At 36.3% G+C, this 27611-nt stretch overlaps 1 protein-coding gene across 1 annotated transcript in view; it reads left to right on the forward strand.

Moving 5' to 3' along the window:
- POLA1 (DNA polymerase alpha 1, catalytic subunit) overlaps nucleotides 1–27611 on the forward strand; it is a 204286-nt gene that overhangs the window by 80487 nt on the left and 96188 nt on the right. Inside the window, exons 30-34 of the mRNA XM_055802046.1 lie at nucleotides 592–724; nucleotides 2287–2418; nucleotides 4465–4639; nucleotides 11862–12043; nucleotides 13838–13969. Coding sequence (XP_055658021.1) covers nucleotides 592–724; nucleotides 2287–2418; nucleotides 4465–4639; nucleotides 11862–12043; nucleotides 13838–13969 — 754 coding nt within the window. The remainder of the gene's footprint in view (nucleotides 1–591; nucleotides 725–2286; nucleotides 2419–4464; nucleotides 4640–11861; nucleotides 12044–13837; nucleotides 13970–27611) is intronic.

Raw genomic sequence — 27611 nt, forward strand, 5'->3', positions numbered from 1 at the left:
TGTGGTCCAAATGTATCCAAAAATGAGTACTTTTTTACATCTGTAAAAATATACCACACACTTGCTTACTGTTCTTAAGACTTGCATTTTCTAAGAAAAGATGCATCATAATAGAAGCAAATTTTTCCAAGTTAGGAATGTATTAGTAATTAAAGCTATACAAATGTTTGAGAGTGTTCTTTAGTGACTAACTCTTCTGCAGCTGGCAGATCTTCCAACCACATTTTACAGAAATAGGCAAGACTTTGCTTACTTGATATGTTCTCTTCTCCCCCATCTTAAGATACCTGCTATGCAATAATAAATGGAAAAATGAAATGGAAGCAGAAAATAGAAACCAGTTGCACTCAAAAATTCCAAATCACTGTTTAACATTAGAACTATTTACAATAATTTGCTTTTAGTAAAATAAGTAAATAAATAAAACACAACATAAAATATCCTAGCAAATTTCTATAAATTTTGCATCATGCTTCATCCTCAGGCTCTTTAATTTCTAGAGGTAACCTGGGGAAGAGAGAATTTTGTTTATTGTAATGGGTTTGGTTTGCATATCTTAAGCTTTTCTTTGTTTCTGGACTGTTTTTACAGCTATATAATCAGTCAGATTCTTTCTGATCAGCCCCGAGACATAATTGTGGAAAACATTCAAACGCGGCTAATAGAAATCGGAGAAAATGTCATCAACGGCCAGATCCCGGTAAATCAGTTTGAAATAAACAAGGTAAATGATCTCAACTCTTTTTTTGTCTCAGAAAAACTTTACTGTTCCTGAATGTATTGACTGCTGATAAAAACCTTTTTAATCTTTATGACACTGTGAAATATCAGGAGTTTTATTAGATACTGCATAGCATGGAACATACTGCAAAGATCCTACAATATGAGAAAAAATATTTTGTGGGGCTGGAGGTCAGCCTTGCTTCCTCAGAATAAGAACTTTGTGTCTTATTCCATCCTGCTGTCTTCCCCGCTGATTCTGCATGTTGAGAATGACATGATATCTCATGCTTTCAGGAGAAATTTTCTCCTAAATTGTTACTTAATATTTCAGGTTTAAAATACATAAACCAAAGAATTAATTGAATCAAATGTTCTGTTTTCTAGAAAACCCGTATAAAATCATACTGTTGTTAGTTTCCCTTCAAATCTCTGTGGCAGGAAACTGATAGTCATTTTGAGAGCTCATTCAAGACTACTGCAGGAAGAAGTAAAATGCTCTGCTTTATCTACAAGAGTTTTAGCAATGGCATTGTGGTTTTGGTTTATTTTTATGAATCCTCAATGAAATCTGTATATTTAAATTCAAAAGCCTCCCCTGTCCCTGCTAGAGGTGTGTTTCACTAATGAATTGGATATTACATGCCCCTCTCGTGCGTCTAATAGATTTCCCAAATTTGCTCCATCCAAAAATCTCGTTCTTTTGCCAGCTGGATATCTGTCTGCTCTGTAACACTGTGTTAATCAATCAGTTAAGAAATGTGTTCAGGTTGCCATATCAATGTTAGAGAAAGCAGTGATTTTTATGGTTGTCTTAAAAAAAAAAGAGACCATTCTAATGCAAATATTATAAGAGTACTAGTGTCCCAGTAAAAGATATATATGGAATAATTTTCACTTTAAATTATGAATGTTCCTCTGTTTTACTGCTTGGGAAAAAACCCCAATGTATTTCACTGTTAAGACGAATTTCTAAGTTGCTTCTAAGAATTAGGATTGATAAATATTTAAATAGAATTTTATTTCATGCAAAGGAAGAACCCATTGTGGAATCTCAGTAGTATGAGATAGGTGGAAATACTTAAATCCAGTTGTATTTTCTAGTTACAGAGCTTGTTAAATACACTTAACTACTTGATACTCAGGTTTACTTTATGACCTCAACTGGTGCAGGGTAATCTCTGGCTTTATTTTTGTATTTTGCATAATGTTTTCACCTTCAATTTAGTTTGATTTTAAAACACTTGCATTATATCTGTAACTGTTTTGAACTGTTGTGCTTCTAATGTAATGCATTTTTCAGACAGTAATTGTAAAAACATCTTCTCATTTTATTAATATAACAATTTTAAAGTATGAAGGACTGGTACCTAGACCTTAATGTCTGGAAAATACCTTTATTACAATTTTTTCAGCTTACTTTTTTGTGTTACAAATGTACTTGTGAATAGTGGGTGGGTGACAATAGCTACTATATAATCTTTCTTTTAAAACTCTGAGTTGTCCATTGCTAAGTAGAATACTTTTCTCATAGTTATGTTTCTGTTTCCTGCTTTGATCTCTTAGGCATTGACAAAAGATCCACAGGATTATCCTGACAAAAAAAGCCTGCCACATGTGCATGTTGCCATGTGGATAAACTCTCAAGGAGGCCGAAAGGTGAAGGCAGGAGACACAGTGTCATATGTCATTTGTCAGGTAAAAATGTCTTTATTTACAGCTAAATACTAGGTATTGTTTTGAGAGATTATAAAGAAACTCAACACAACTCCTGGAAAAAATGTTTTGGCATTTTTTTGTAGCGGGAATATGTTATAGTTTAAAACGGTTTTCTGTCCTAAATGTAGTTTTATAGAGACAGAAAGATCCATTGTGATCAGCTTAGTTCATCTGACCATTTCCATATCATGGCTGATAAAATTTCCCTAATTAATTTCTGGTGGGATCTATAACTTATTTTTAAGGAAAATATCCAGTCTTCATTTTAAAGAGAAGAAAATTCTGATGGCAAAAAACCTGTCGTTCTCAGAAAGCTAATTTGTGGTGGTGGTTAGTGTCATTGCTATTTCCAGGCTCAACCTGTGTCTTTTCAATTCACAGTCATTGGATCTGGCAGTACCTCTGTTGGATAGATTGGGGAATATCTGTTGGATAGACAGGAACTTTCTGTTTTCAGGTGTTTATCCTATAAATGCTTATCATTATCTCACAAATACAGACTTCACTTCAGATTTAATATTTTTTTAAAGAGTGTAAATTGGATTAGATGGAGCAAGGTATCTCTTAACGCCAAACTGAGGGACCTGGCAATGTGACTTCTACAGTGGACCGCTATTTCAGCTCCTTCATCAATAAAAACTGACAGATACTGTATTTTATTGAGTTCGTAGCTGGCATGCCAGAGCTGCCAAGTCTTATGAGAGCTGGGCCATGGGTACTGCTGAGAAATGGCACAATACAAGAGAAGAATGTACTTGTTGAAAGAAGGGAGCTGAAGGAATTACATTGTAATTATTTTTGCAAAGCAGCTGGATGAGCTGAATAGTCCTAAATTCATTTTGTTCTGAATACAAAGTTGTCTGAAAGGAGTAGGAGGGACCAATGGCTTGCAGTCGTCTTTATTAGTGATGGGTTTTCAGTCCATGGTTGCTGACCCTATTGAAGCCAGTAGCTTGTCTTAACTGTAAAATGAAGGTGTCATATGTTAATGCATTAGTTTTATTTTGCTGTAAAAAAAGGCAAAAAAGAGACTATACTTAGCAAAAAATAAGCTGTAGTACTTCCCCACCCCCCATCCCCATCCCCATTAAGGTTTATTTCTATTACTGAATGCTTGCTAAAATACTGCCTTAAGTTCTGCTCTAAGATTTTTAACACACATGAAAAAAAAATTCTTAGTGTAGCTGTGGACTGAGAATGAGATTCAACAGACTGAATGATTTATGTTTTCCAGAAGAGTACCATCTCCTTAGAATTGATACTTAATTCCTCCATAAATATTGTTTTCAATTTAATTATTGCCTTCCCAAATTGAATTATTTTTTCCTTATCTTCCTCTTTCAAGCTGGAGAAGAATGTATAGTGTACTATAACCTCCAAGTGGTGTTCATCTCTTGGCTTGAGGTGTCACCATGTGTTTCTTTCAGTATTTCCAAATATTTCAGAATTTGCTCTTTCAAATCAGTGCTGCTGCCTCTGTCATTTATTCACATGCCAATGAACGATGGTCTATTCTCTGACCATTCATTCTATTTGTTTCTCTGTAGAATCAAAGAATATAAATTTCCTAGCAAAACAGCTACAGTTTTGATATCCACGACTTAGAATTTGCTTGTTGTGCAAAATGATAATGCTAGTTTAGTACAAAGTGAATCCAAAATGCATATCCTCCATGTATTTTTAACTGGGCTGATGGTTACAATGTGTTTTCATTGTGCATTTCAGAATTGACAGATGGGACTGTTTACTCTGTCTACTCTTAGTGATTTGCACGTGTAGGCTGCAATAATACAAGCTGGATTTACATTCTTGAACTTGCTAGCTGATGCCAGCATCAGCAATGCAATTTTTTTTTACTACTACTGGATTTGTATCAGATGCATAATAAATCAACCAAGAAAGAATAATTGTGTAACAATTTTGCATTAAAGTAATGCATACTATTTGAAGCACAATCCTTTGTATAGACTGAATGTGGATTTTACTTTTTTCCACACTTTGTTTCATGTATGTCTCCTGTCTTAGGATGGATCAGATCTCAGTGCCAGCCAGCGAGCATATGCTCCAGAACAGTTGCAAAAGCAAGACCATCTTACTATCGATACTCAGTACTACCTGTCACAGCAAATACATCCAGTAGTTGCTAGAATATGTGAGCCCATAGAGGGAATTGATTCTGTTCTTATTGCAACGTGGTTAGGTAAGTATTCTAAATTTGGTTTATTTAAAGAATTACAAGAGACAAAGTGAGAAGTTTTAATGTATGTTTCTTAACAGAAATGCTTCCCTAAATCAGTCTTTTTACAATGAACAATAGCTTGTATTGCAGTCTGTAGAAAGCAGCTTGGATTGTGTGTTTCTATGACTTTTGTAGGATACAATTTTTTCAGAAGGTGCTTATTAAGAGGAATTTAATCTTATAATCCTTTTTCAGAGTTGCAAAAATTTACTGTTCATAAATGACAGTCTTTGAGATTTTCCTGAGTCACTGAAGTAGTTCTGGAGTGTGCATCCAGAACTAGCATTTTTCCAGAGAGAAACCCTAGCATCTCGAGCAACTTCCCAGGGAGAAAGTAGTCATAGTTATAATGAAAGTATACAGTTTTTTAGCAGGGTGTAAGTGAAGACTTCTGTTTGCTAGAACTGACCTAGTGGATAATGGAAACATAAAACCTTAGTTAACACTCTTGCCTGCTCCACATGGAGGAACAAAGTGGCAAAAAAAAAAAAAAAAAAAAAAGTGCTATAAAAAAATATGTGACTAATGCAAGTGACCCACAGAATCACTATTTTTTACTCAAATGAGCAACAGGGAATTGATTTTGGTAGAGTTGTTTTTCCTCTGAAGAGGATGTCAAAGGTATTAGAATTAGATTATTTTCTGCCCAACTCTGATTGCCTCCATCTTCTCCATTCCACAGGCCTCTTACCTAGAAAGAAGTATAGGTGTTGAAAAATTGTTACCAGTTCTATCGTGTCTCTTTCCGTGAAAATACAATCTCTGTGTGTAACCCTTTTTGTGTTGTTTCCTCCCTAAAATCGATGCACCAACAAACATAATTGACCTCCTTGATAAACAGAAATTTTGTGGTTTGTATCCCACATCTAGTTCATTATTTTTTAAACTATTACTCAAGGACATGGAAAAAAGTTCTTGATCTTGGTGGCTGCTCTAATTCTTGGCAAGACTGTCCTCTCCTACAAGAGAACGCTTTTGGAGAGTTGCTCTGCATCAGTTTAATAATCCCGTTTGACGCTATGCCCGTGTCTGCAAAAGTTCAGACCTGCAGAAATTTTATTCATAATTCTGGAACACTCAAAAGAAGAGTTGGTCCTCAGCATTTTGTGTTTAGGCAAGAGCCAAGATCCAGGATTTGGCCACTTACAACCAGCTGGCAGGTTGTTGCCTTCAGGACTATTCTGACCTGGTACACTGCAAAACTGAAAATTTTGCTTTTTCTGGGGGGCTGCAAGGGTATTTCTTGGAGGTGTTTGGTGTTGCAGTGTATCCTCAACAGCTCTGAGGCTTTGAGGATGTGTCAGTCCTGTTTCACACATGCAGGCTGACCATACAAATCATTCTGTTCATGTGGTGCAGGGCCTTGGGTATACCATTTTCCCTTGATGTCAGAGTGGACTATGTGGTATGCCTGACTGAAAAGGTCAAGCACGCTTGGTTAGGTTGAAGTGGTTTAAAATAGGCAGTAAACTTGCACTTCATTTAGGTAGAAGACAGGAAAGAATTCTGAAGTTAATATATTTTATTTGGCAAAGATCATTAGTTTTGTAGAGTGAAGCTCAAATTCAGACTTGTTCCATATTAACAACAGGTCAGATATTCAGAAAAGACTAGCTCCCTTCAAGCACCTAAATGAAGGGCCCAAATCTTAAGAACTATGCGCCACTTGCATCTAATGTTTGCAAATGCCAGTGCTGCTTTTTGTGCTATAGTACATTCAAGATGAAAATTTCTTTTATGATCTGTAATAGCATCATGCAGCTGAGAGTTTATTAATAGTACACAATTGTCAGTCTGAAAACCTGTATGTATCTATTACAATCCTAGGTCTGAAATGTGTTCAGTTTGACCTTGCTGTGCTGTAGAAATGTTATATCCTTCTCCAGCTTTGTTTTCTTGGGAATGCTTAAATTGAGCTGGGGGGTAAAGTCAAGTCTTTTTCAAAACTTCTGCTCTGCTTAGTTCTACATATAGCACTTAATCAGAGTCATACATGTTGCAAGCTAAAGTTATCTTACACCTTTTGTTTAAGGGTACTGGAGGGAATAGTCAAGTGGTTTTGTTTCAAAGAAAGTTAAAATAATTTACAAGATACAAAAGCCTACAAGATACTTGAGCCCAGCTTGCTAAAACAAGCAAACATGGAAACTGTTTGCTGTTCTGTGTTGCTAAGCTGGGCATTTTTGCTTAGTATTTTCATCATGTTACACACCCAAATTCCTGTTGTTTTTTCTATATTGCAAAAGAGCATGTTTTTCTTTTCTGAAGAGGAAAGCTGGTGTGCTGAAGGATGAGTCCAAGTGGACCAAAACTTGGTTGTGTTCTCACTGTGTGTGTCTTCCTCTGCCTGATTTGCTTTATTGTTATGTAAGGTATGTGTCTGTATGGAGAGAATGGTTGTAGAAAAAAGATCACGGTTGCATATTTGGCAGAATCCCTTTGTAAGGTGAATATTTCATTGACATGTCACTGTGTTAGTCCAAGTAGATAAAATTGAGCTCTGCTTAGGGAAGCTTGGCTCTGTCAAAATGATGAAAAGTTCTTTGTTCCGTCTGTGCTCAAAGCAAGTTATTTTAAGCTAGTTTAGATGCTAAAGAACAAAAGCAAATAAAAACACCTAAAATTTGCAGAGAACTCCTTAAATATCATATTTATTCACTATGGAATCAAGCTGAAAATTGCCTTTTATTTTTGGATGTTGTAGGATGTCTGTCTAGCCTTTGAGAGATGGAAAGTCATTGTTCCCAAAACCAAGAACCTTATGGGCATACTCCTGCATTCACTGTTTTTCTTGAAGTTCTTGAGGAAAAGCAGTGTGACAAGATGAGGATTGTCAGGGTTTCTGAAACTAAGTAAAGTGTGCAGTCTGATTAGTAGTATCATTCAATAAATCTGAGCTTCTTAAATGCTTGGAAACCTTACTTACTCATCTTGAAGATAACTATAGCTTTTAAATGAAGAGAATTGTTCTGCCAGTACAGTTCTTTTAACATATTTAAACTAAGGGGGTTTTGTTGATATGTACTGCTCCTTGTCTCAAAGATTAAGATCACATCTTACTTCTGTGTTGTCAAAAGTATCTAAACATTATGGAAGCAGAGTCATTTAACCATGGGATTTTTGTAGTTGTTAACAGCATAACATAATTTTCTTTAAGTTATGGAAGTTGCTGACTGCTGTCCTAGACTGTGTCCTGTTCTTCTGAAAGAGACATGTGCTGCTGACTTACTGGTGGATGCTGGCAGTGGTGCTCTGCGGGTTGCTTGGCGTTGGAGCATTTCTTAGGAAGGCTGTCTAATTATAGAGAGTCATTACTGGGTGCTGACGATTAAGAGTACTTCCTGGTATCAGTTCCTCCTCCTGCAGTGTTTGCCTGTTGGCTGCTCCTTGTAAGGAAACCCACCACCTTAAAGATGCTGTCTTCTCTTTTTTTTCTTTTTTCCCTCTTCTTCCTAGAGAGTCATTTAGTAAGTGTCTTTAACGTCGTATTTAGCAGCTACTCTGACTCTCCTGACAGAAACCAGGACAGCTGAGCTCTCCTTGTAGCATGCAGGCATTGTATCAGGTTCTGTCTGGTTTTATTGGTTTTCTCACATTTTAGGGAGTGAAGTGAGAGTAGAATGATGGAAATTAAGATTAAAGTAACGGCGAAACGTCATGAAAATACAATAATAACCCCCAAAGTGTATGAATGATGCTGTTTGTGGCCTAGCTGGGGTTTTTTGAGATGCTCTAGACCCGCTTAGAAGCGGAGAGTGGCTGAAGTGTGGTGTGTTCTGCCTGTGCAAGAGGCCGTCGTAAGGACGCCGTGCAGAAGGCACCCTAGCTTTGCAGCTCAGGAGCGTGTATTTTTGAGAAATGTAAAAAGGCGTGTGTTCCCGAGGGCAGAGGCCTTGGCCGCCGGGGTTCGGTTCAAGCCGGGCCCGGCGCCGGCCCCGCCGCGCCGCCCTGACTGAAATGCGCGGCCGCAGCCTGGAGGTGGCAGCACCGCACGGCGTTTCCCTGCCGCTCATAAAACGTCTAACGGGCGGAGGTACGGGCAGGGAAACTTTCCCTGCTTCCCGGCTACCCAGCGGCTGAAATCCAAAATCTGAGGGAAAGCCCTGGGGCTTTGTTCAGCGGCCTGCGAGGAAAGCGGCCGGCGGGCTGCCAAACGCCTGCCTGGGGGGCTGGGGCCGGGGCCGGGGCCGGGCGGCCCGCCTTGCTGCCGGCTGCGCCCCGGCCCTGAGGAGGGGCGGGCGCGGCAGGGGCCTGCGTGGCAAGGCGCGTAAAAACCCGCTGCAGAAGTGTTATTTTTAAGATACTGTGATTAGTGAAATTTATTCGACCTTTTTCCAGTTTCCTGTGTGACCTAGTTAGTAAATGTTGCTTGCTAGTTAGTAAATGTTTTGATAATTCAACTAAATAATTCAGGAACAAGTCGTGGAACTTCTTATTATTTGCTTTTGTCACCCTGACTTCATCGGCGTATTTTTAATGTTGCGTTTCTTTGTCATGCATGCCACCTTGCAGTTTTGGTGGGGTTGGAAAGCTTACCTGCGGTGTAGGTAATTTAGTGATGTGGGATGTGGACTTGGTAATTTAATGATAGCCCTGAAGATTTTCATGTCAGAGTAAGTCAAAGTGACTTTGATTTTTCTTGATGTCATGGCAAAAAAAGAAGAGTTCAAAGAAGTTCACTGATTACTCTCATCCTATTAATTTAAAAATTACCAAAACCAGATAGTATTTTTTTCCCCTCACCCATCAGATAGCTCCTGTTTTCTTTACCAAGCAGAGTGATATGACCGGTGTGACCTGGCCTGAGAGGATACTGGTTAGTGTGGTGAAATGGAATAACTGAACCAACTAACTATTCCTGAGAGGAGATAATAGATAAAATAGGTCCCAATTCCACAAGATAATTAAGGTAGGCATGTTCTTTAAAAGCCTGAATTGTAGTCCCTTTGATTTCACTGGGGCTGTTTGCACACCAAAAGTTAGATGTAGGCTTGAATCATCACAATATTTTTCTTGTTTTCTACAGCCAAAGCAACTAACAATGTTCAGAGATAGGTGTGATTTAAATTCTTCCAATTAATAACACTTTTTTTTCTGTTAAATTATCAAATGCCCAGATTCTTATTTGCTGTCACTGACTTTGACTGAATACTGGAAAACTGCAGTTGTCTGAAGATCAGAATTTATGTCCTTTTATCTTTACTTTAGTGAACTACTTTGCTTTATATTTGCCTTTTGGGAAACTACCAAAGGTAGATTTCTAGCAGAACTTTAATGGCATCTATATAGGAAAGTTGCAGTGATGTTTTTTCATTCCACATCTGAACTCAAGAGTAAATTGAGAAATTTTGTTTGTATTCACCATTACTATTTCAGGTCCAGTCTACTGTATACATAGTTGATTTTTTGTAAAACCTTAATACAACACTTAAGCCCCCTTTCTAAACTTTTTATCTGCTACCTGTGTGTTGCAGAACATACTCTTTGTTTTCTAAAACAGCAAATATATTACCAATCCTTTTAAAAAAAAAAGGGGGGGGGGGAGGAAAGAAAGGAAAAAACCCAAACAAAACCCCACAATCTTTTTGGGGGTGTACCATATATAGCAGAGTATAAAACAATCTATTAGCAATGTTTTTTAATTTGTTTGCACTTCTTTTAATAAATAGTAGAGAACTGTATTAAAAGTGTAAGAACCTCTTGGAGGTGAATTATTATCTTTATCCATTGACATCTGTTTTTTTTTTTGATAAAATCAAAATTGAGACGCTTAATTACATTTTGTGAAGCCTTGTGTCTATCAAGATCCAAATAAACTTCTTTGGCCATGGAATTTTTCCTTGTCCTTGAATCTGATGATTGCAAAATAGAAATTCAGAATAGCAATAGTAAGGTCACACATATCCATCTTTCATACAAAGACAATCTATATCTGCCTGTATAACACAGCTGTTTATATGTGAAATAGTATTTGTCTAGCTTAACTGAATATTGTTGCCAAACATTGTCTTTAAGTCTCTTGGTACTGTATAGTAAGGTTAAGAAGAACTGTAAAATCTAGCTTCACTTCCTATTTGTAATCTTTCTTGCTTTTTCTATAGTAATTATTAGATTTGTTATTGAAATTTATACAAGCTATAAGTTATTATGTGGTAATCTGTTACTTGGCTTAATCAGACTGTTAAAAATATTTTTTAAAGTGCTTCTTTTTGATCTTAATAATAATAAAGTAAGCTATCGTTTTATGAATGTTTTCTTCTACATGCTCGTTTGATTAAATTTTTTTTCCTAGCATGTGCTATTTGATAGACTTAACAAAAAAAACTGAAAATGGGATACATGGACTTCTAAACGGTTGCACATGACAAAGGATGACAAAACCCGTAGATTTTTGTTAAGTTTACTTTGGCAGTCTTATTCCTAGGGCAGTGAACTTCGTGCTTGCTTGCTTATTTACTTATTTGTGGCTGAATCAGTATTTTTAGGGTCTCTTTTGTGTATTTATTTGTTTAAAATCTTGAGTTCTGGCAATCAAAAATAAAGCATTTAGTCTCCAGTGCAGCCGTTTTAAATGCTGCTGCTGAATTTTAACCACTGCATTAGACTGAAACCTACATGCTGTTAACCACTGAGCCAAAATGAAATCGACCACTGCATTGAAATCAGAGTTGGCAGTTGTATACGGACTTGAAGGAGTTGGTAATAGCAGTGCACCCGTGTTTCTTTAATGGGGTTTTTATTCTCTGTTTTCAGTTTTAATGGTAACGTTTTGATTTAAAGACTGTTCCTTAATAATGATGCACATTTTTATTGAAATATTTTCAATGTAACTTAAGAAGAAAATAAAAATAAAGCCATCCGTTAGAAGTGGTTTCCTCAGAAACAAAATGTTCTGTTGCATACTCCCATGATAGTGCAGTGTGCTTGCTTTATTTATAAAGCAATCTTGCGTAAGAAGAGAAGTAAGAGGATTACTTCATGTTTCATGAACCTCTATTCATGGTTAAGAATTGTAAAATGTATTTATGTTTTATAGAGCAAGTTTTGCTAAGGAGATATTTTCAGCTTCTGAATTTGCATTTTGTAACTTTCTTTTGAATCTGCTTCACCAAGCATATGAAAAATGAGCCTACTTGCATGGTTGACCTCTTAGTCTTTTGAAATTTTTGTTTCTTATTAATAGGACTGGATCCCTCCCAATTCAGAGTCCATCACCATTACCATAAAGATGAGGAGGATGTTGCCTTGGTTGGTGGCCCAGCTCAGCTCACCGATAAGGAGAAATATAGGGATTGTGAAAGATTCAAGTTTTGCTGCCTCAAATGCGGAACAGAAAATATTTATGACAATGTTTTTGATGGCTCGGTTAGTTCTTTTTCTGTTTCATTCCTGTTCATCGGTGAGGGAGAAAAATACTTGTAGAGAGAATGGCTTTTCAGATAAGATTCATATGATGTAGGAGAAGATACCATATTGTTTGAATCCTGCTATTTATAGCTTTGGAACAAAAATTTGCTGATAGGACAGTGCTGAAACATTTTTCCCACTTTTGCATTTCATCATGCAGAACATGTGATATTGTCTGGCTTCATTAATCTGTTTGCCCACAGTTGTGAATGATTGTTGGTATAACTTTTTAAGGAATCCTTATCTTAACACCTTAGTAACTTCCAGTTCTCTATTTAATGAAACTTTCATATGGCAATGGCAGTTTCTTATCCTAAATCATATTAATTGGAACAAAGTGTTTTTGAAACTTGTGTTTATCTTGCTACATCCCACCTCCCTTCTTGACAGTAATGTTTTCCTGTGTTATCTTTCCTTCTGTCTTTGTATATTGAACATAAAAAGTCATAAGGGTACATTCTTGTTGAGAAGTTCTGCCAAAAAATGTATCTCTGACCTTGGATCACAACTTGAAATAGGGCCAAGTATTTAACTCTGCAGCGATGTTATGTATGTATTAGTCATTGGCAAATTAGTGAGCTTCAGAGTAGTGAAAACCTTGAAAATGAAAGCAAATAAATCTTTTATCTAAATTAAAAGTAATTATTTTAAGTTAATTTGGACAAACAGCAGATGTTTTGCATTTTTTTGAATCAAAATAAAGCAGTCTTTGGAAGCAAGCAAGACACAAATCAAGTGATCCTTTGTGAATCCTTGACTTTTGTTCATTACAGCTGTAAATAAGATAGTTAATTGCATGTAGCCTTGACAGCTTGCAGATGGGCTGGCTAACTGGAGAGAAGTGGATGTCAAAGTCCTTAAAAAAACCCAACAAACCAGCAACAAACAACCCAAAACAAAAAAAAACCACCCCAAAACCCCCCACAAACACCAAACTTCCCCCACCAAACAACAAAACAAGCCCCTAAACCAAACAAAAAAACCCCGCTCTTCCACCTGGAATTTAGTGTTGGGCGGGTGGGGGGAGAGCTAGCCAAGATGACTCACAAAAGCTAAGGCTTACCTTGAAAGTAAGTTTTCTAACAGTTGTGTAACTGTCCAACCTACCAGGTTGTTCTTACTTTAACGAGACTTGTACCAACCTGCTTTCAACTGTTCAGGCATCACTTCCAGGTTCTAAAATTTTAATGTCAGGTGTTCAGAGGTTTTCAAAGTAAGGGGAATGAGATGGTGTAAAACTGTAAGAGCTATTCTGTCCACTTGAAGAAAATAAAAGATGATAATGTCATTCTTGCTTAATGAGGTTTGTCTCTACCACCCCATTGGTAATTTCATAATTGGTAGCTGTAAAGTTGATTTCAGTGTTCTGGTCCGTGGGCTTGAGCAGAGCTTTGATGTTCCTGATAAAAAAACAAACCTGTGCTGTTTGAGGTGAGACAGGGGAGTGTGATTTGTCCATAGATTAAATTTTTTACTCAACATAATTTTGTGAATTATTTATTTTTGTAGTAGGTGAAGAAGCATGTTCTCCAAAAGTCCTTTCATTAAGAAGAGAAGGGGAAAACTTTAGGTCAGAGAAGTCTTTATATGGGTGTGGCCAACTGTGATCTGAAGAAAGAAGTCCTAGATATTAGAGGCCCTTTAAGACTGTTCTTTTTTAAAAATATGTATTATGTCTTAAACTCCTTAGATAACTTCTGCTACCTTCACCTGTTGTAATGATGCCTGCTGTTTTTACACTTATGTTTTCAGGGGCGATTTATTGAACTCAGCTTGCAAAGGTGCAGTAAGACTGAATGTCAAGAGCCTCCTTTCAACTATGTGGTTCAAATGAACAACAAATTACTGTTGGATATTAGACGTTACCTCAGAAAATACTATAATGTAAGTATTCAGAAAATATTCTGCCATATGAAATGAGTTTTTTAAGTGGTGCTGAATTTTTAGTGACTGTTGTGTGGGTTTTTTATTGTACAGTCTTAGGTAATAGCATGCAACATCTAAATCAACTTTATAAAAAAAATCAATTAATGATTTCAAATATTAATTTAGAATGTTTGTCTTCTCAGTTCAATCTCAAGCCAAGGTGGTCAGATGTATTTAAATTTTTGTAACTGTGTGTGTCAGCATTTGTACACATGTAGTTTTCGAGATTTTTAGATGAAAAAGTGCAGAGTTTATTACCTTAATGCTTTTGAGTAAATGTATGAAGCCTATTAAATATGCAGATATCAATTTCTCATGCAACTGAAATTTGATTCTCTTTCTCCAACCCCAGCTGATGTATATTGTATTAGAATGTGAAAAGGAAAACTGAATGTAGCTCTGTAAAAATTCTTTGAAGGACAGTAGGAAGGGAAATACTGTGAATCTTTCTTCATAATGATTGGGAGGGGGAAAAAAGAGGAGAAAGATAGGTAGTTAATTAATTTTATTATTCTCTTTTTTGGGGAACAGTGCAAGAAGTCCAGAGTGCTAATGGTAGTGGTTGGCTTTCTATGGCACTGTGGGGGGGGTGGGAGGGAAAAGTGTAATATTTGAATTTCCTATCACTGCACTGTCCAAACTAGTGACTGGTTAGGAAAAAATCTGCCGTGACTTTTAAATTCTATCAATACGTTTTGTATCTAGTGTGCTGGAAACATCATATTTTCTGAATTGACAGCTGGCCATTTTGGTCAGATTTTCATAGACTTTGTCATCCTGTTGCCTGCCTGCCTGCCTTTTTTGGTTGTCCAGTGTTGTCTGTTTTCACAGCTTCAGGACAGACATCACTTTTTGAAGGCACTCATAAACTTTGGGTGCTCATAACCTTTGATATGCTCAAAAATGTAAATTGTTTTTTTTAAAATTTGACCTGTAAATGAATGGCTTACCTAATTTGTGGTGTGTTTTCTGAAGTATTACAACATGCTTTTGCAGACAGCAGATGCAATGCTAAGAATTATCTTTATAGTTTATTTATCAATATAATTTAATACTAAGTGTGCATTTTGTGTTATCTTTTTTCTATATTGTTATCATTACCTTCTTACTTTCTATATTATTATCTTCTGCAATTGTAGGTGTTTCCTAAGCACTTTTCTGGAAATATAATAATTTCTGAATGTATAAATACTTGTTTTTGAAGGTCTTTGCATCAAAAAGAGCACAAAACTTTCTTAGAGTATTTAAATTTTGGCAGTATTTCACAAGGTAGGGATAGATTGTTCCTTTTAGTTGAAGTTAAAGGCAGATGACTTGGGCAGGTGAAGTTACCAAAATGCGCGATCTCATGTTACTTTATTGCAAAGTCCAGATGGCTACAAAATCTATCATTCAACTGAAATCACTATACATATTATATTAAATTATACTATGTGTTATTTCATATGTCAAGGTAACATGTTTACAGACTGCTTTTGTATAAAAGTTGCTTCTGATTAACTTTTTAAAATATAATGGATGTACATTATGATAATACACAGTGCCACATGCTAAGTAATTTCTGGCATATACTGTGCTAGGAAACATGCGTAAGACGTGGAGTAGTAAACGATGAATGAAGGAAGATACATTTAGGGCAGGAAAAATTCTTACTACTTGTAAGAACAAAAACTGGTATAATATTTTACTCTGGGTTTTTTGGGTTTTTTTTTACTTTTTTTTTAAGACCAAGCAGTGACCAAACTGTAAAATGATTGAATATTACAATTTGCTTATATTGTATTAAAATCTGTTAAGTGTTTTACTGCATGATATAGAGGATAATGAAGTGTCCTTCAAAAGGAATTTATTTGTCCTTGTAAGTAAAAACTTTATAAACTTGGTTATTTTTTTAGTACTGAGAATTTACTTTTAACTTAGCTGTAATAACAAGGTTTAAAACTACTTTTTGACTATGGAACACATTCAGACTCTGGAAATGTGAGATTATTTTATTGTAAAAGGTAATTTCTAAATTGCACAATAATTTTAATTTTAAACAGGGCTTTCCACAGAGTTGGGCAAGTAAACTTCTGGTCCTGATAGCTCTTAGAAAATCAGATGCTATGAATTTTAGTTTATTCCTTTCGTCAAGTACTAGTGACTGTATAACAGCTGGAGTTGAAATTCATCAAATGGGTGTTTGCACTAATACATATAATCCTGTAAACTATAAAGACACACCCAGAAGTAGTATGGCAAAGAACTGTCTGAACAAAACGTGATGAACCTTTGAGATGCTTATTTAACAGTCTGCTGTTGCAGTGGTTGCATCTGAAAGGCGCAGAAGTACCAGTTTAAAGTAGACAAATATATTGTCTAACTTTGTCACTCCATTAAATTCTGGGGTTTTAATATTTTTTTAGATAGTACTGTTGTTTGTGTATTGGTCAAATGATACATAATACAAAAACATAAAATACGAAAATGAACTTTTTAATCTTTAAAGTAATGAGCTACATTTTGTGATGATAGCCTTATCAGAGCTTTTGGCCTGATCCACAGCTCACTGAAATGAGTAAGCTCACTTTTTTCAGTGAGCTTGGAATTGGATTTTTTTTTAAGCATTTAATATTATTACATGTTGTTTCCTTTAGTCTGTTGAAATGCTTTTATATGTGGCTGTGTAAATTTAGGAGCAGGGGAGGAGTGCTGTAGAATCTAAAAGGGGAAAATCTACTTGCCCTTTTTGGAACATGAAACTGGTAAATACAATGGTGATATACTTCTTCCCATTAAAAAGACACAAATGTAAGTGCGTAATGTAATTTTGTAAGCCTCCTACAATCCCATTGTTTTTGCAAATTACTTGCCTTTATATAGAATTTTCTGTTTCCACAATAATTTTTTGCCATTAAACATTGTAATGTTTTATATCTGTCTTCCATATCATATCTACCATTGCTCCAGTATTTATGGATTTCTTAATAGCATTAACAAAATCAATCTCAATAATCTTATTCCTGACTGTAAATACAGCTAAAAAATGACTGCAAAGATTTTATTTCTTTTCAGAAATGCATTATTCTATGAGAGATTGATCCTGTTGTGTGCTTGCTTTTTTTTTTTTTTTTTAATTCTGCTTCAGAAGAGCAAATAGATGAAAAGAGAGAAATGCTAGCTAATCTAAATTGGGAAATGAAGAGGGCTTTTTTAAGCATGAAAATTTCATCATCTTGTCAGCTGGCAGAATGCCTGCTGTGTGGATTCACAAAGGCTAAGAATTACACTTTCATGAAATTTTCCTCACTAACTGCCCTGGTTAATTTGAAAGATAACCCACTGTTCTAATTCATTCCTCAATTGGGCGGTGCAGGTTTTATCTTTGATCTGACAAAGCATTTGTGTTAATCGTTTTGGCCCTCTACTAGACACTCTTGGGATTGTGCTTTTACAATAAATGTGTCTGTGATAGCTCTTTAGTCTATTATACTTACAATAGATCCATAGAACTGGTAATTAATTCTGTACTGCTTTGGAAATGGGGAAGAATAGGTGTAGCTCTGTCAAGTGCTGCTGGGAAGTTTGTTTAGCTAGTTCATTTTTGAAGTGTTACCCTCAGCCATCAATGAAACATCCATGCTGGGGAATGGGTGAAAGCTGAAATCTGCAAGCATAAATGCAAAAACTGACCAACTCTTTTATATAAAGAGGGTGTTATTTAATTTATAGTAAGTGGATCTAATTAGTATGATGGAAACTGTTTTGTGTTTCCCACTAGAATATTAAAATAGTCATTTTTGAGCACTTGGTAAATAAATGCAAACTCTTAGATCCCCTTTAAAATGTCCTGTAAAAATCAGTATTCACATTCATAAAATTAATCCCTTATCTTACTCAGCTCTTGAGGTTTTAGTTTTGCCAACTAAAAAGAACTGAATAAAAACTCCCAACATATTGCATATGCCTTTTGAGTAGTATCAAAATACACACTGAACTGGTTGGACTGGGAAGCTCTTGTGTATGAAGCAGCAGGTTTTTAATCTTGTTTTTAAATATATACCTGTTGTATTATTAGTAATATTTTTCTAGGTGAAGACCTGTTTTTATAGAGATGTTCTCTATATGTGGTCTAGTTAATACTGTATGGCATCTTTAGATCTTTTTATGTTTTTCAAAATGCATAAAATGATGCAAACTTTAAAAGAGTTTTAAAAAATATTGAAAAAATCTTGGTCCAACCTGTATTGCACTGGTTTTGTTTTACATTTTTTTTCTACTGGACCACTGTAGCCCACAAGGCAGAAGTGAGTTGGAAGGCTATTGAACTGCTAAATAACTTTATACTGTTCAGCTGTGAAAATTCAGTGTTCAATAGCCCTCAAAATTTCTCATTTCTTACCTGTGGTGGGGTGGTCTACTGCTTGCACATTAGGTTGCAGTATAAAAGCATGTTGGTACTCTTTTCAAGATCTTTGAATCATTATTTTAAATATATATATATGAATATATATATTGCTGTTCTGACTATTGTATATATGTTCTTAGGTTTTGCATTAGTATTTTGCGCATTTAAAAAGGTAAAAGATTTATGAACAAGATAATATTACAAGAGGCAGCCAGTGTTCACACAGGTTTTGGGATTGCATGGCATATTCTCTTAAGAGAACAAAGATGACAGGGCTCATTGTGAACCTGAAATCTCCCACACTTCAATCAAGTGTATTGCCAACAACCCACAGGTGTACACTACATGAATAGGTGAAAATATGATTGTATATGATGGTGATGACTTTTGTGATCATGTTCTCACAACAGTCATATATTGAAAGCTTTTTTGTTTGGTGGGAGGGTAGGGATAAGAAGTTTCTTTGGTGTGAGAGAAAGGTGCTTGGTAGTGGCAATAGTACAATATTTTATTCATTGTTGTGCTAATGGTAGTAGAAGTATATGAGCATGTGATGAAGAGTGGGTAGGGCCAGAAAATAGAAGGAATTGTGACACCAGCTGATGTGGCAGGCACAATTGGGTAGCTAGACTCTGCCATCAAATTAACTCCAGTGATTATTTTGAGTCTTTCCTGTTTGTATGGAAATGGATTTCTGAGTCTTTTCCAAGTTTAAACTTTTATCACTGTCATTTTGGGTTATACATACAGAAACAGAGATGTTTATTTTTAGTACTGAAAGCTTCCAAGTCAAGGCAGAACGGAAAGCAATTGAAGTGAAAGATAAAAGATTAATGTGATTCCATTCACAGTTTACTGGGGACCTGAGAGAGGGAAGGGAGACTGCCACCAGATTATCAAGATTTTTCTCTGCTCCTCTGCAGTAGCATTTTCTGATTCTTCCCTTGATTGAGGTGGGCAGATGGGTTGAAAATGGAATCACATTTTGGTTAACCAGGAGGAAATTAGAAATACCTTGATTATTGAACAGACATGTCGGTATTCTACCATATGAAAATGTTACACATCTGTCTCTGATATAATCTAAGCTTATTGAATAATAAAAGCTAACCCTTTGGTCACCGTGTGTAGTGCATTTTGGGGATGAGTAAGCAGTTATTTGTCACAGCATTCATAGCATCTATTAACTGGAATTGATTCACTATTACTGCAACTTCTCCATGATCTGCGCTGTAAAGGAATTGTTTGTTTTAGACTTACAGCATCAATATAATTTTTAGTGAAGTGTTTCAAAGTAATGATCGATATGTCTTTACGAAGGGTTTAACTCTCTTCATTGGATTTTACTAGCCATGACGGACATGCATCCATCTCACTGATGGTTGAGTGAGGCTGTGTGATGCTCTGCACTCCAAATTTTAGCCACTGAGAATGAGTGAACATAAACAAGGGAGCAGTATCTGCTTGCTGTTGATTCTTCCTAGTGTTTAGTCCACAGTCTGGTACCTTGCCAGAGAAGACTTAATGACACTAGATATCTGTCTCGGCTCTTTTTAGAAAAGGCTCCCCAGGCTGGCCACCGCATGGAGCAGGTTCTAAGAAATGAAGATTGCATCAGTAGAGTCAAACTAACTTTGTAATTTCCTCTGTAGGTAGAATACAGGAATGTAAGGGCTTATTATCACAATAATTTGTCTGCTTAGGCTTATAAATGGCAGTATTGTGAAGATCATGTTACAGGAAGTGTGCCTAGAGGTAAATATGGTCATGGTTATGATTGCCACCAAGTGTGTAATGTTTACCTAGGTGATTGAATCACTCATCTAATAACAAGATGTTGCTGTCTTCAGAGGATTACAGAAAGCACTGTCTTTGAAGGTACTCTGTTGGAACTGATCTGTTGCCTCAGTCGAAGCAATGATGAATTTTGGCAACACTTGGCGAGCATGTTTGTGCTGCAGTATAGAGATATGGTTGTAGCTCTGTGTATCTGATCTGGCTTTAAACTGACTACAAAGTCTGTAGCTTTGGTGTACCGATAGCAGTATCTGTTATAAAATTCTGTAGCCAATAATTTAAAATCTCAGGCAAATCTGTGCAGCGTATGGAGAGGTCTGCCACAACTGCATTACTGATAGCACCTGAGCAAGCTACTTTGAGAGACTGAGCAAATGGGCCCTCCTTTGGATACCTTGGATTGACAGAAGCGCTATGGGTGTGGCACAGCTTTATAGGATTGGCTGCTTCTATTTTGATAATAAATTGTGAATCACAAGAGAATTTATGACAAATCACTGGTCTTGGAATGATCAATGCTCATCTTTTTTCTTTTTCAGTAGTTTGAGAGCCTTTTTAAATCTGTTCAGGTTTTTATGTTCAATTTAAATTTTTGATGGCATAGGATCCCACTAGTCTCTAATTAGAGACATTACAAGAAGCAGAAGTCCATGTAAACTAATCAAGGCTTAAAGTAAGTTTTAAAACAACCATTTCTCATGGAATTTTGATACAGTTAATGCCTTATACTATATAACAACTTGGAACAAAAAATTATTAAAACCAGATTAAGTCCATATTATTCCACAGAAACTTTTAATAAAGAACGCATAACCAGCTTGCTTGATGACACAAGTCAACAGGGTCTGTTGGTCTTTGAATACTTGATATTGATGTTGGTGTATGCATAACTAGCAATGCTTATACCACATGCAAGCATCCTGCATCCCTCAGGAGAACCAAAGTTAAAATCTGAAGCTGAAGAGACCACATTTTCCCTGGACCCTGGACTTATGGTTCTTATAAGGATAAGTTTGATGTTCATGACCTAAAAATGATGTGGTTACCAAAAATGTTTCCTTAAAAGTCACTAATAATACAGAAATTCATGGTCCAACACTGTTTTTTAGAAAGTGGAAATTAATTGCTTTAAGCCCTTTTTTAAAAAAACCTGAAGCTTGATCTGCGGTAATTCGGAATTGAATGGGCATTTCAAAGAATAAAATATGGAATGTTTTGTAATAATTGTAAGAAACCCAAGTTACCTATCATAAATGTTTCTTAGCCTTTATTAGGAACCTGCATTCAGCTTTCAAAGAAAGCTTAAATTGAATTTTATAGTATTTGGGAAACTAAGATATTTTTGATGCAGTTACTTTCTTTTGTAAACGGTTTTCTCTGATGCTGTCTTTCATAGTCCATGTTCCTAAGAAAATGATGGGGGTTGGGAGGCGACAGAGAGCATGTACAAAAAAACCCTCATCTGTGTGTTCCTCACAACGCTTTTCCTTGGCATAGTGGGAATGGGTCTTGCAGGGGTGTTATTTTTTCCTATCCTTAGATGGTAAAATAATTATTTTCGTTTTCTGGTTAAAGCAGTTAAAATTGTCAAAAGATATTTCCAGTAATGTTTAGTCACTGCTCTATTTCTTGGTAAAATACTCTTAGAAAAATTAAATAAGGTGTTCTTCAACAGAAGTGATTCCAGTATTCAAAATCTCATTATATAGAAACTTGGTAGTTAGAAGGTTATTTCAAAAACTTACATTCAACTTAATTTAAACAACTCTTTAGTTCTTGATGTTATTTAGTATTTGGTGCAGCAAGAAAAAATGGATGGATGTGTAAGCATTCAAGGATCAAACAGATCATATGGATAGTTCACACCTTTCAGCTTGGTTCCTGGAAGTTATATATGTGAAAAAACCTTAGAGCAATGAGTCTGGGCAGCACTGTTTAGCTCAACTCCTCTGCCTTTGTGTCTTTGTTCATGCACTTAGGGATTCAGAAGGGAACGCCATAGCTGAATGAGACTTGTAGGGAATTACTAAGTTTTGGTTTACAGTGGCCAAGAGAAGTCTAAGCAGTACCAGTGGTAAGGCAACATATTGTCTATAAGATTTCCTCCATCCTAGGAAATACCAGTGTTAATTCTAGCAGCCTGTGCTGGTTGGAGTTGACTTTTGTTTCTCCTCTTGACTCATGAAACCTGTATTCTACAGGTTTGTCAGTTTTAAGAGTCAGTGAAGTTTTGGATCATCTTGAGATTAGAAAGAGGTGTTCCTTCATTTTAAGTGAGATTGTTCCTGTCTGCAGGAAAAATTGGCAGAATAGCATTACATTAAACTGACCATAAAAAGGATTTGCATTTGCTTCACTGTGTCTTGCTCAGAAGTCAAGGTCTTGTAAGTGCTACACAGTCTGTGTTCTACAGAGTGCCAGTATTTCCTTCAGTGTAATGCAAGTGGATTATTTTGGGGGTTTTATTCCCTTGGCAATAAGAAAGTAATTGCTTTGTATGCCTTCTTTGGGAGATAGCGTGATTTCACTGCAGAACCTTATTCCAACATGTAGTCAGATAGTAAAGCTGTGCTCCAGAACAGGTGTTGGCCCATATATAGTATCCTTTGTAGAGGTTTCTGTAAAGAGTCCTTAAAACTTATCAGTCAGGTTGGCTAGATTTGTCTTTTTATTTCATTATATGGCATCTACTGATGGACTTTACTCTTACTTTTTACTGAATACTAGTTACTCTATTACTTTTATTCGTATCAACTGGGGTTTTGTATTGTCTGGTTTTTTGCAAATTGAGCCTGTTGCATTGGCAACTCTGCCTGTGTTTGAGTCCTATGCGCTCTGTGGTGGCAGTTTTAAAGGCCCTTTCATTGGTAAAGATGAACCTCCCCTCCCTATTTTCATAGCATGCTGAAGGTTATTGTCTCTTCAGTCTGCCCACAGCTGCAGCGTGCTATAAGGATGGGGAGGGGGGGGCAGGGAATAAAAGCTGTGTAGCCTTGCTAAAACTGTTACAGTGGCAAAATGACAGTTTTGTTCACTGTCTTTCATCTGAAGAGTTTCAGCTATCTAAGTATCTTCAGCCTAGGTAGGTTGTGTTAGGCTTTGAATCCCCAAACATATGAGAGAGAAACATTTCTGAGGTTTTCCAAAGGTATACCAGGTTTCTGCATGAAAATTAAGGCTCTGCAGCATTTGACAAGTAGATGTTTTCCTTTTCTCCTGAACAATATCATTATCTTTGTAAGTGGCATCTGCAAAAGAGGCATCAAAAATCCATGACTATCAGTAAAGATCTCCAGATAGAAATGTTTATGCAGTGACTGAACTCATTCCAGCTAAAAATAAAAAATCTCACTTTCAGAATTGTAGCAGATACTCCAAATGTCTTGCATCTTTATCTTCAGCCTCCTATGGAACAGTATAAACAAAAGATTGATGTTTGAAGATCAGTTTGTTTTTTAGACTGGACCAGAAAGCAATACTCCTTTTTGTTTTGTCTTTTTTTCTTTTTGTATTGGCTACAGTTTCAATGTGGAAAGCAAGAAAGTATGAACTCCCAAATGGATTTCTTTAATTAATACACCCACTCACTCAACAACAGTATCATCCCAGAGATTTATTTAACTGGCATTTTTCTTGGTGTTCCTTTTTCCTTTATCACTTGTCACACCCTGTCTTTGAAGATTACAGGCATGCATGCGTTAGAGAGCATTTTTGTAATAATATGCTTTCCTTTCCTAATGAAAATATGCTCAGCGTAGCAGTGTTCTTCCTTTTACCCTCATTTGATGGAAGTTTCTGTATTAATGCCTTCAGTTTGGATTATGTGTATTTTTAATCTCTTTTTAAAGACATTTACATTATCAGCACTTAATTTCTGCACTCTGCCATGAATGTGAGGTATTTAGCATTGTGCATATTTTAAAGTTGGTATGTCTTAATTATTGTTTAAATTTTTAGAAGTTACTGGATTTGGAAGAATTATCTGAAAGGACAAAATAGGAGGTGGAGTCAAGTGGAAGTATATCCTCATCAGCTCTGCAGTCAGCCCCCATTCCTTTGAGTGCAAGGCAACCCAGCTGTGAGGATTGCTGGCCACACTCTCATCAGAGAGAGAAGGAGCAGGGGGGAGAGAGAGAAAATTAGCAAGACAAAATTCCTTTTTATCAATCCTATCTTCACACAAATTCAGACTTCTGAGTTCCCATACGTGCGAGTGTAACTTAATTTCCAAATTGCATGATGAAAGCACATCTGTCCCAAAATTAATACCTCTTGAGAATATCATAATTGTATATACTGAAAATAATTAGTATCTGTAATTTGCAAGTCATAAATGTCTAATTTTTAGCGAAGTTGTTTGTTTCCATTTAAGATAAATTCTCAATTTAATATCCAAAGCAGCATTTGACTATACTACAAAGGGGCCAGAATTGCTTAAAAGGAGAGAACCCCCTCACCTCCCAAAATACAAAGACACAAAATGCCATATGCTGAAATCTGTTGCAGAATATAACATTAGGTTTCTGCAAGAACTTGGTAATTACTATAATAATTTTTATTGGATAATACATATTTTTTTTCTTGTACTGAGGTGATTCATGTTGGATGATCTTGCAATAGAACTAGCAGATACCAAGCTACCCACTGACCATCTATCAAGCACAAAGATTGAATGTAGAATTGGAATTTGGTAGAATTTCTCTTTTTATGTATATGTGTATTATATATGTGTGTGTGTGTATGCATATGAATAATGGCATTAAGATTAATACAGCCATTTAGAAATACTAGATTGTTTTGCAGTAGTTCATGCAGTGTTGGTGATGCTTTTTCAGACTATTCTTTAGTATTAGCATGTGGGTTTCGTGCTTGTTTGAAGGAAGCAATTAATCAAATTCCCCCTCCCTCCTACTGCTTTCTACTTCTCTTTTTCTTTCTGTGATAAGAGATCAGTATTTATACTGCCTTGTTCCTTTAATGTGGCATCTTTTGGGGATTACCTTGTTAGGGTTTTGTTTAAAAAAATATTAACCCTATCAGTGAAGTAGCAATAATGGAGTAAATTGAATTGTGATGCAGTCCTTGAGAGGATTTCCTGGCTGATAAGGTAGTTTTAGGATCAAACACCCCTGCTCCCTCCCCAACCCCTTAAGTGAAAAAGACTGAAATACCTTGTACGGAATGCGTAATTAAAATTCTGTATGATCTGACTTGTCTTTAGAGACTTCCCAACAAGAGTGAGTCAGGCATCTTAAGAACTTAGAATTCACGAAATAAGCCTATATTATCTGCCAAGAAATGGTCAGGGATTATTCCAGAGTTTTATTTTCAACGTTTTTTGCTGAGTCCATTTGTGAAGGGCTTCATGAGGCTAGTGGCAAGATGCCACTCAGTAATCAGGTGTCATTCAGAAAAGAGCTCGAGTAGCAAATACCTATTTGAGGAGCATCTGAGATTGTAGTGAAATAAGGAAAATTATCTGGGAGCGATTACAAGCTTTCATAATGAGAAGTACATTTACTTTGTATATAAATTAAACCGGTGTCTTTCTAGACACAGATCTGTGCATGAGAAGCCAGCATCATAACCAAGGCTTAGTCTCTTATATTGATGGAGTCAGTGTGATTACAGGTCAGTTCTTTTTCCTGTTAAAAAGCATCTAGACAGATCTTTTCCCCTGTCTTTCTCGCCACTCTCATGTTAATTGTAGGTAACTTTAGCTACGGGTTTTTTCCACTTTATCTTCTGGTGGTGAGACACTAAACTGGAGTGGATCAAATGTGATACAGCACTGGGAGGCTGTTAAAAACTGTTTCAATAGGAAAGACCTTCAGAGTCAAAACCAGAGGTAGCATGACATTCATAAAATAAATATGTTAGTGAAAGAAAATGCAAGATGGACCTCTCCCACTGTCTGTGGTAGTTTCTTCAAATTCTTCTAGCAGACTTCATTACCTGTTTTTTAGGACATTCTAACTATGCCTGAATACTGATATTAACAAAAGAGTTTTTCTTTTTGTATCTCTTAAATGTTTTGGAACTCTTAGGGTACCCTTCAACTTTGGAACTAGTGTGTGGGAGCATTGTCCTGCTTACAGGAGGTGATGGAGTAGAAGTTTGGAATATGTCATTCCTAGTGGTTAGAAACATGATGAACTTTAAAGTGTGCCCCCTGTTTTGCCCCTCACTTGAGGACTGTATGCCAAAAATGGAGGAATAAGAAATGTGCTAGTGTACAAAGCACTGCAAGAATCTAGTCTTGATGTTGTGGAAGCATTAAAGCTAAATATTCATCCTTCTTTAGGCAGTGCCTATATCTCGTATGCCATCATCTAAATTTTGTAAGTGCCAGAAGTTAATTTCAGTTGTTGGTATTAATCTTCAATGCTCTCCACCAGTACTCTGAATGAAAATAGATACCACTTGGAATAATCCATATCCTCAAATAAGAAGTATTTAATATAACATCCTTCCTCCCCAGGGAAAATAAAAGTTCTTGCTGTTAGCATCCACTCAGATTTCTGCAATGGAAGCTAAACTAGCCCTGCCTGTGTGTTTCCTTGTTCAGCCTGCAAAGAGGTTGGCATTCAGTACTGATGGAGCAGAGAAACTTTGTGGACATCAAAATATTAAGACTGAAATCATGGCGCAGTAGATTTATTTTCTCCTGATACTAAGCTTTTTCAGCTTCTATTAGAGTTGTCCTTGTAAAAAGTGCACTGGACACAAAAACGTACTGGATGAGGGACAGAATTGTTCCAGCAGCAGGGAACTTTGGGGGAAGGGATGACACTGTTGGTTTGGGACTAATCTGTTCACCTTCAGTGAAGAGATGAGAACCAACAAGAAGTGTCAACTCTTCCACTTACTTGGCAGGGCAGTGAACAAATGAACCTGGGGACTCTGAAAGATGCCTTTTTTATCGCATTGTGCTGCTTTAGTTGAACACTTAATAACTTTACATAAGGAAAGCAGTTAAAACTTGAGTTAATACTACAATTCAAATTAACATTTCCTAGTTTAGGAAAGAGGTGGGGGTTGGTATTTTCTTCCCTTCTCTTTCAAGGCTCAGGACAGGAAAAAATAAAAATCCTTCAGGTAGGAGCGTGAATCACTACATTGGAGTTTATTTGATCACAGGAAACTCAGTCCATAGATAACTGTGGCCAGTTGATCTGGAGAGGGAAAAAAGTGCCTGCCTCCAGAGAAGAAGCTATTGGACTATCTTTCAGTGTTTTACTAAAACATTGTTTTCACGTTCATTACTTTGCAGATAGTTCAGATACTTTGCAGATGATCTTAAAGAGACATCTAAATAGTAATCTAATTTATGGGTTTAAAAAAAAAAAGATTTTTCTCTTCTTCCTTGCCACTGCTTTATTATTTTAAAGTTTTGTCTTTTGGTACTAGAAAAAA

This window comes from Falco peregrinus, chromosome 4 (genome assembly GCF_023634155.1).
Source record: "Falco peregrinus isolate bFalPer1 chromosome 4, bFalPer1.pri, whole genome shotgun sequence".
Lineage (NCBI taxonomy): Eukaryota > Metazoa > Chordata > Aves > Falconiformes > Falconidae > Falco > Falco peregrinus.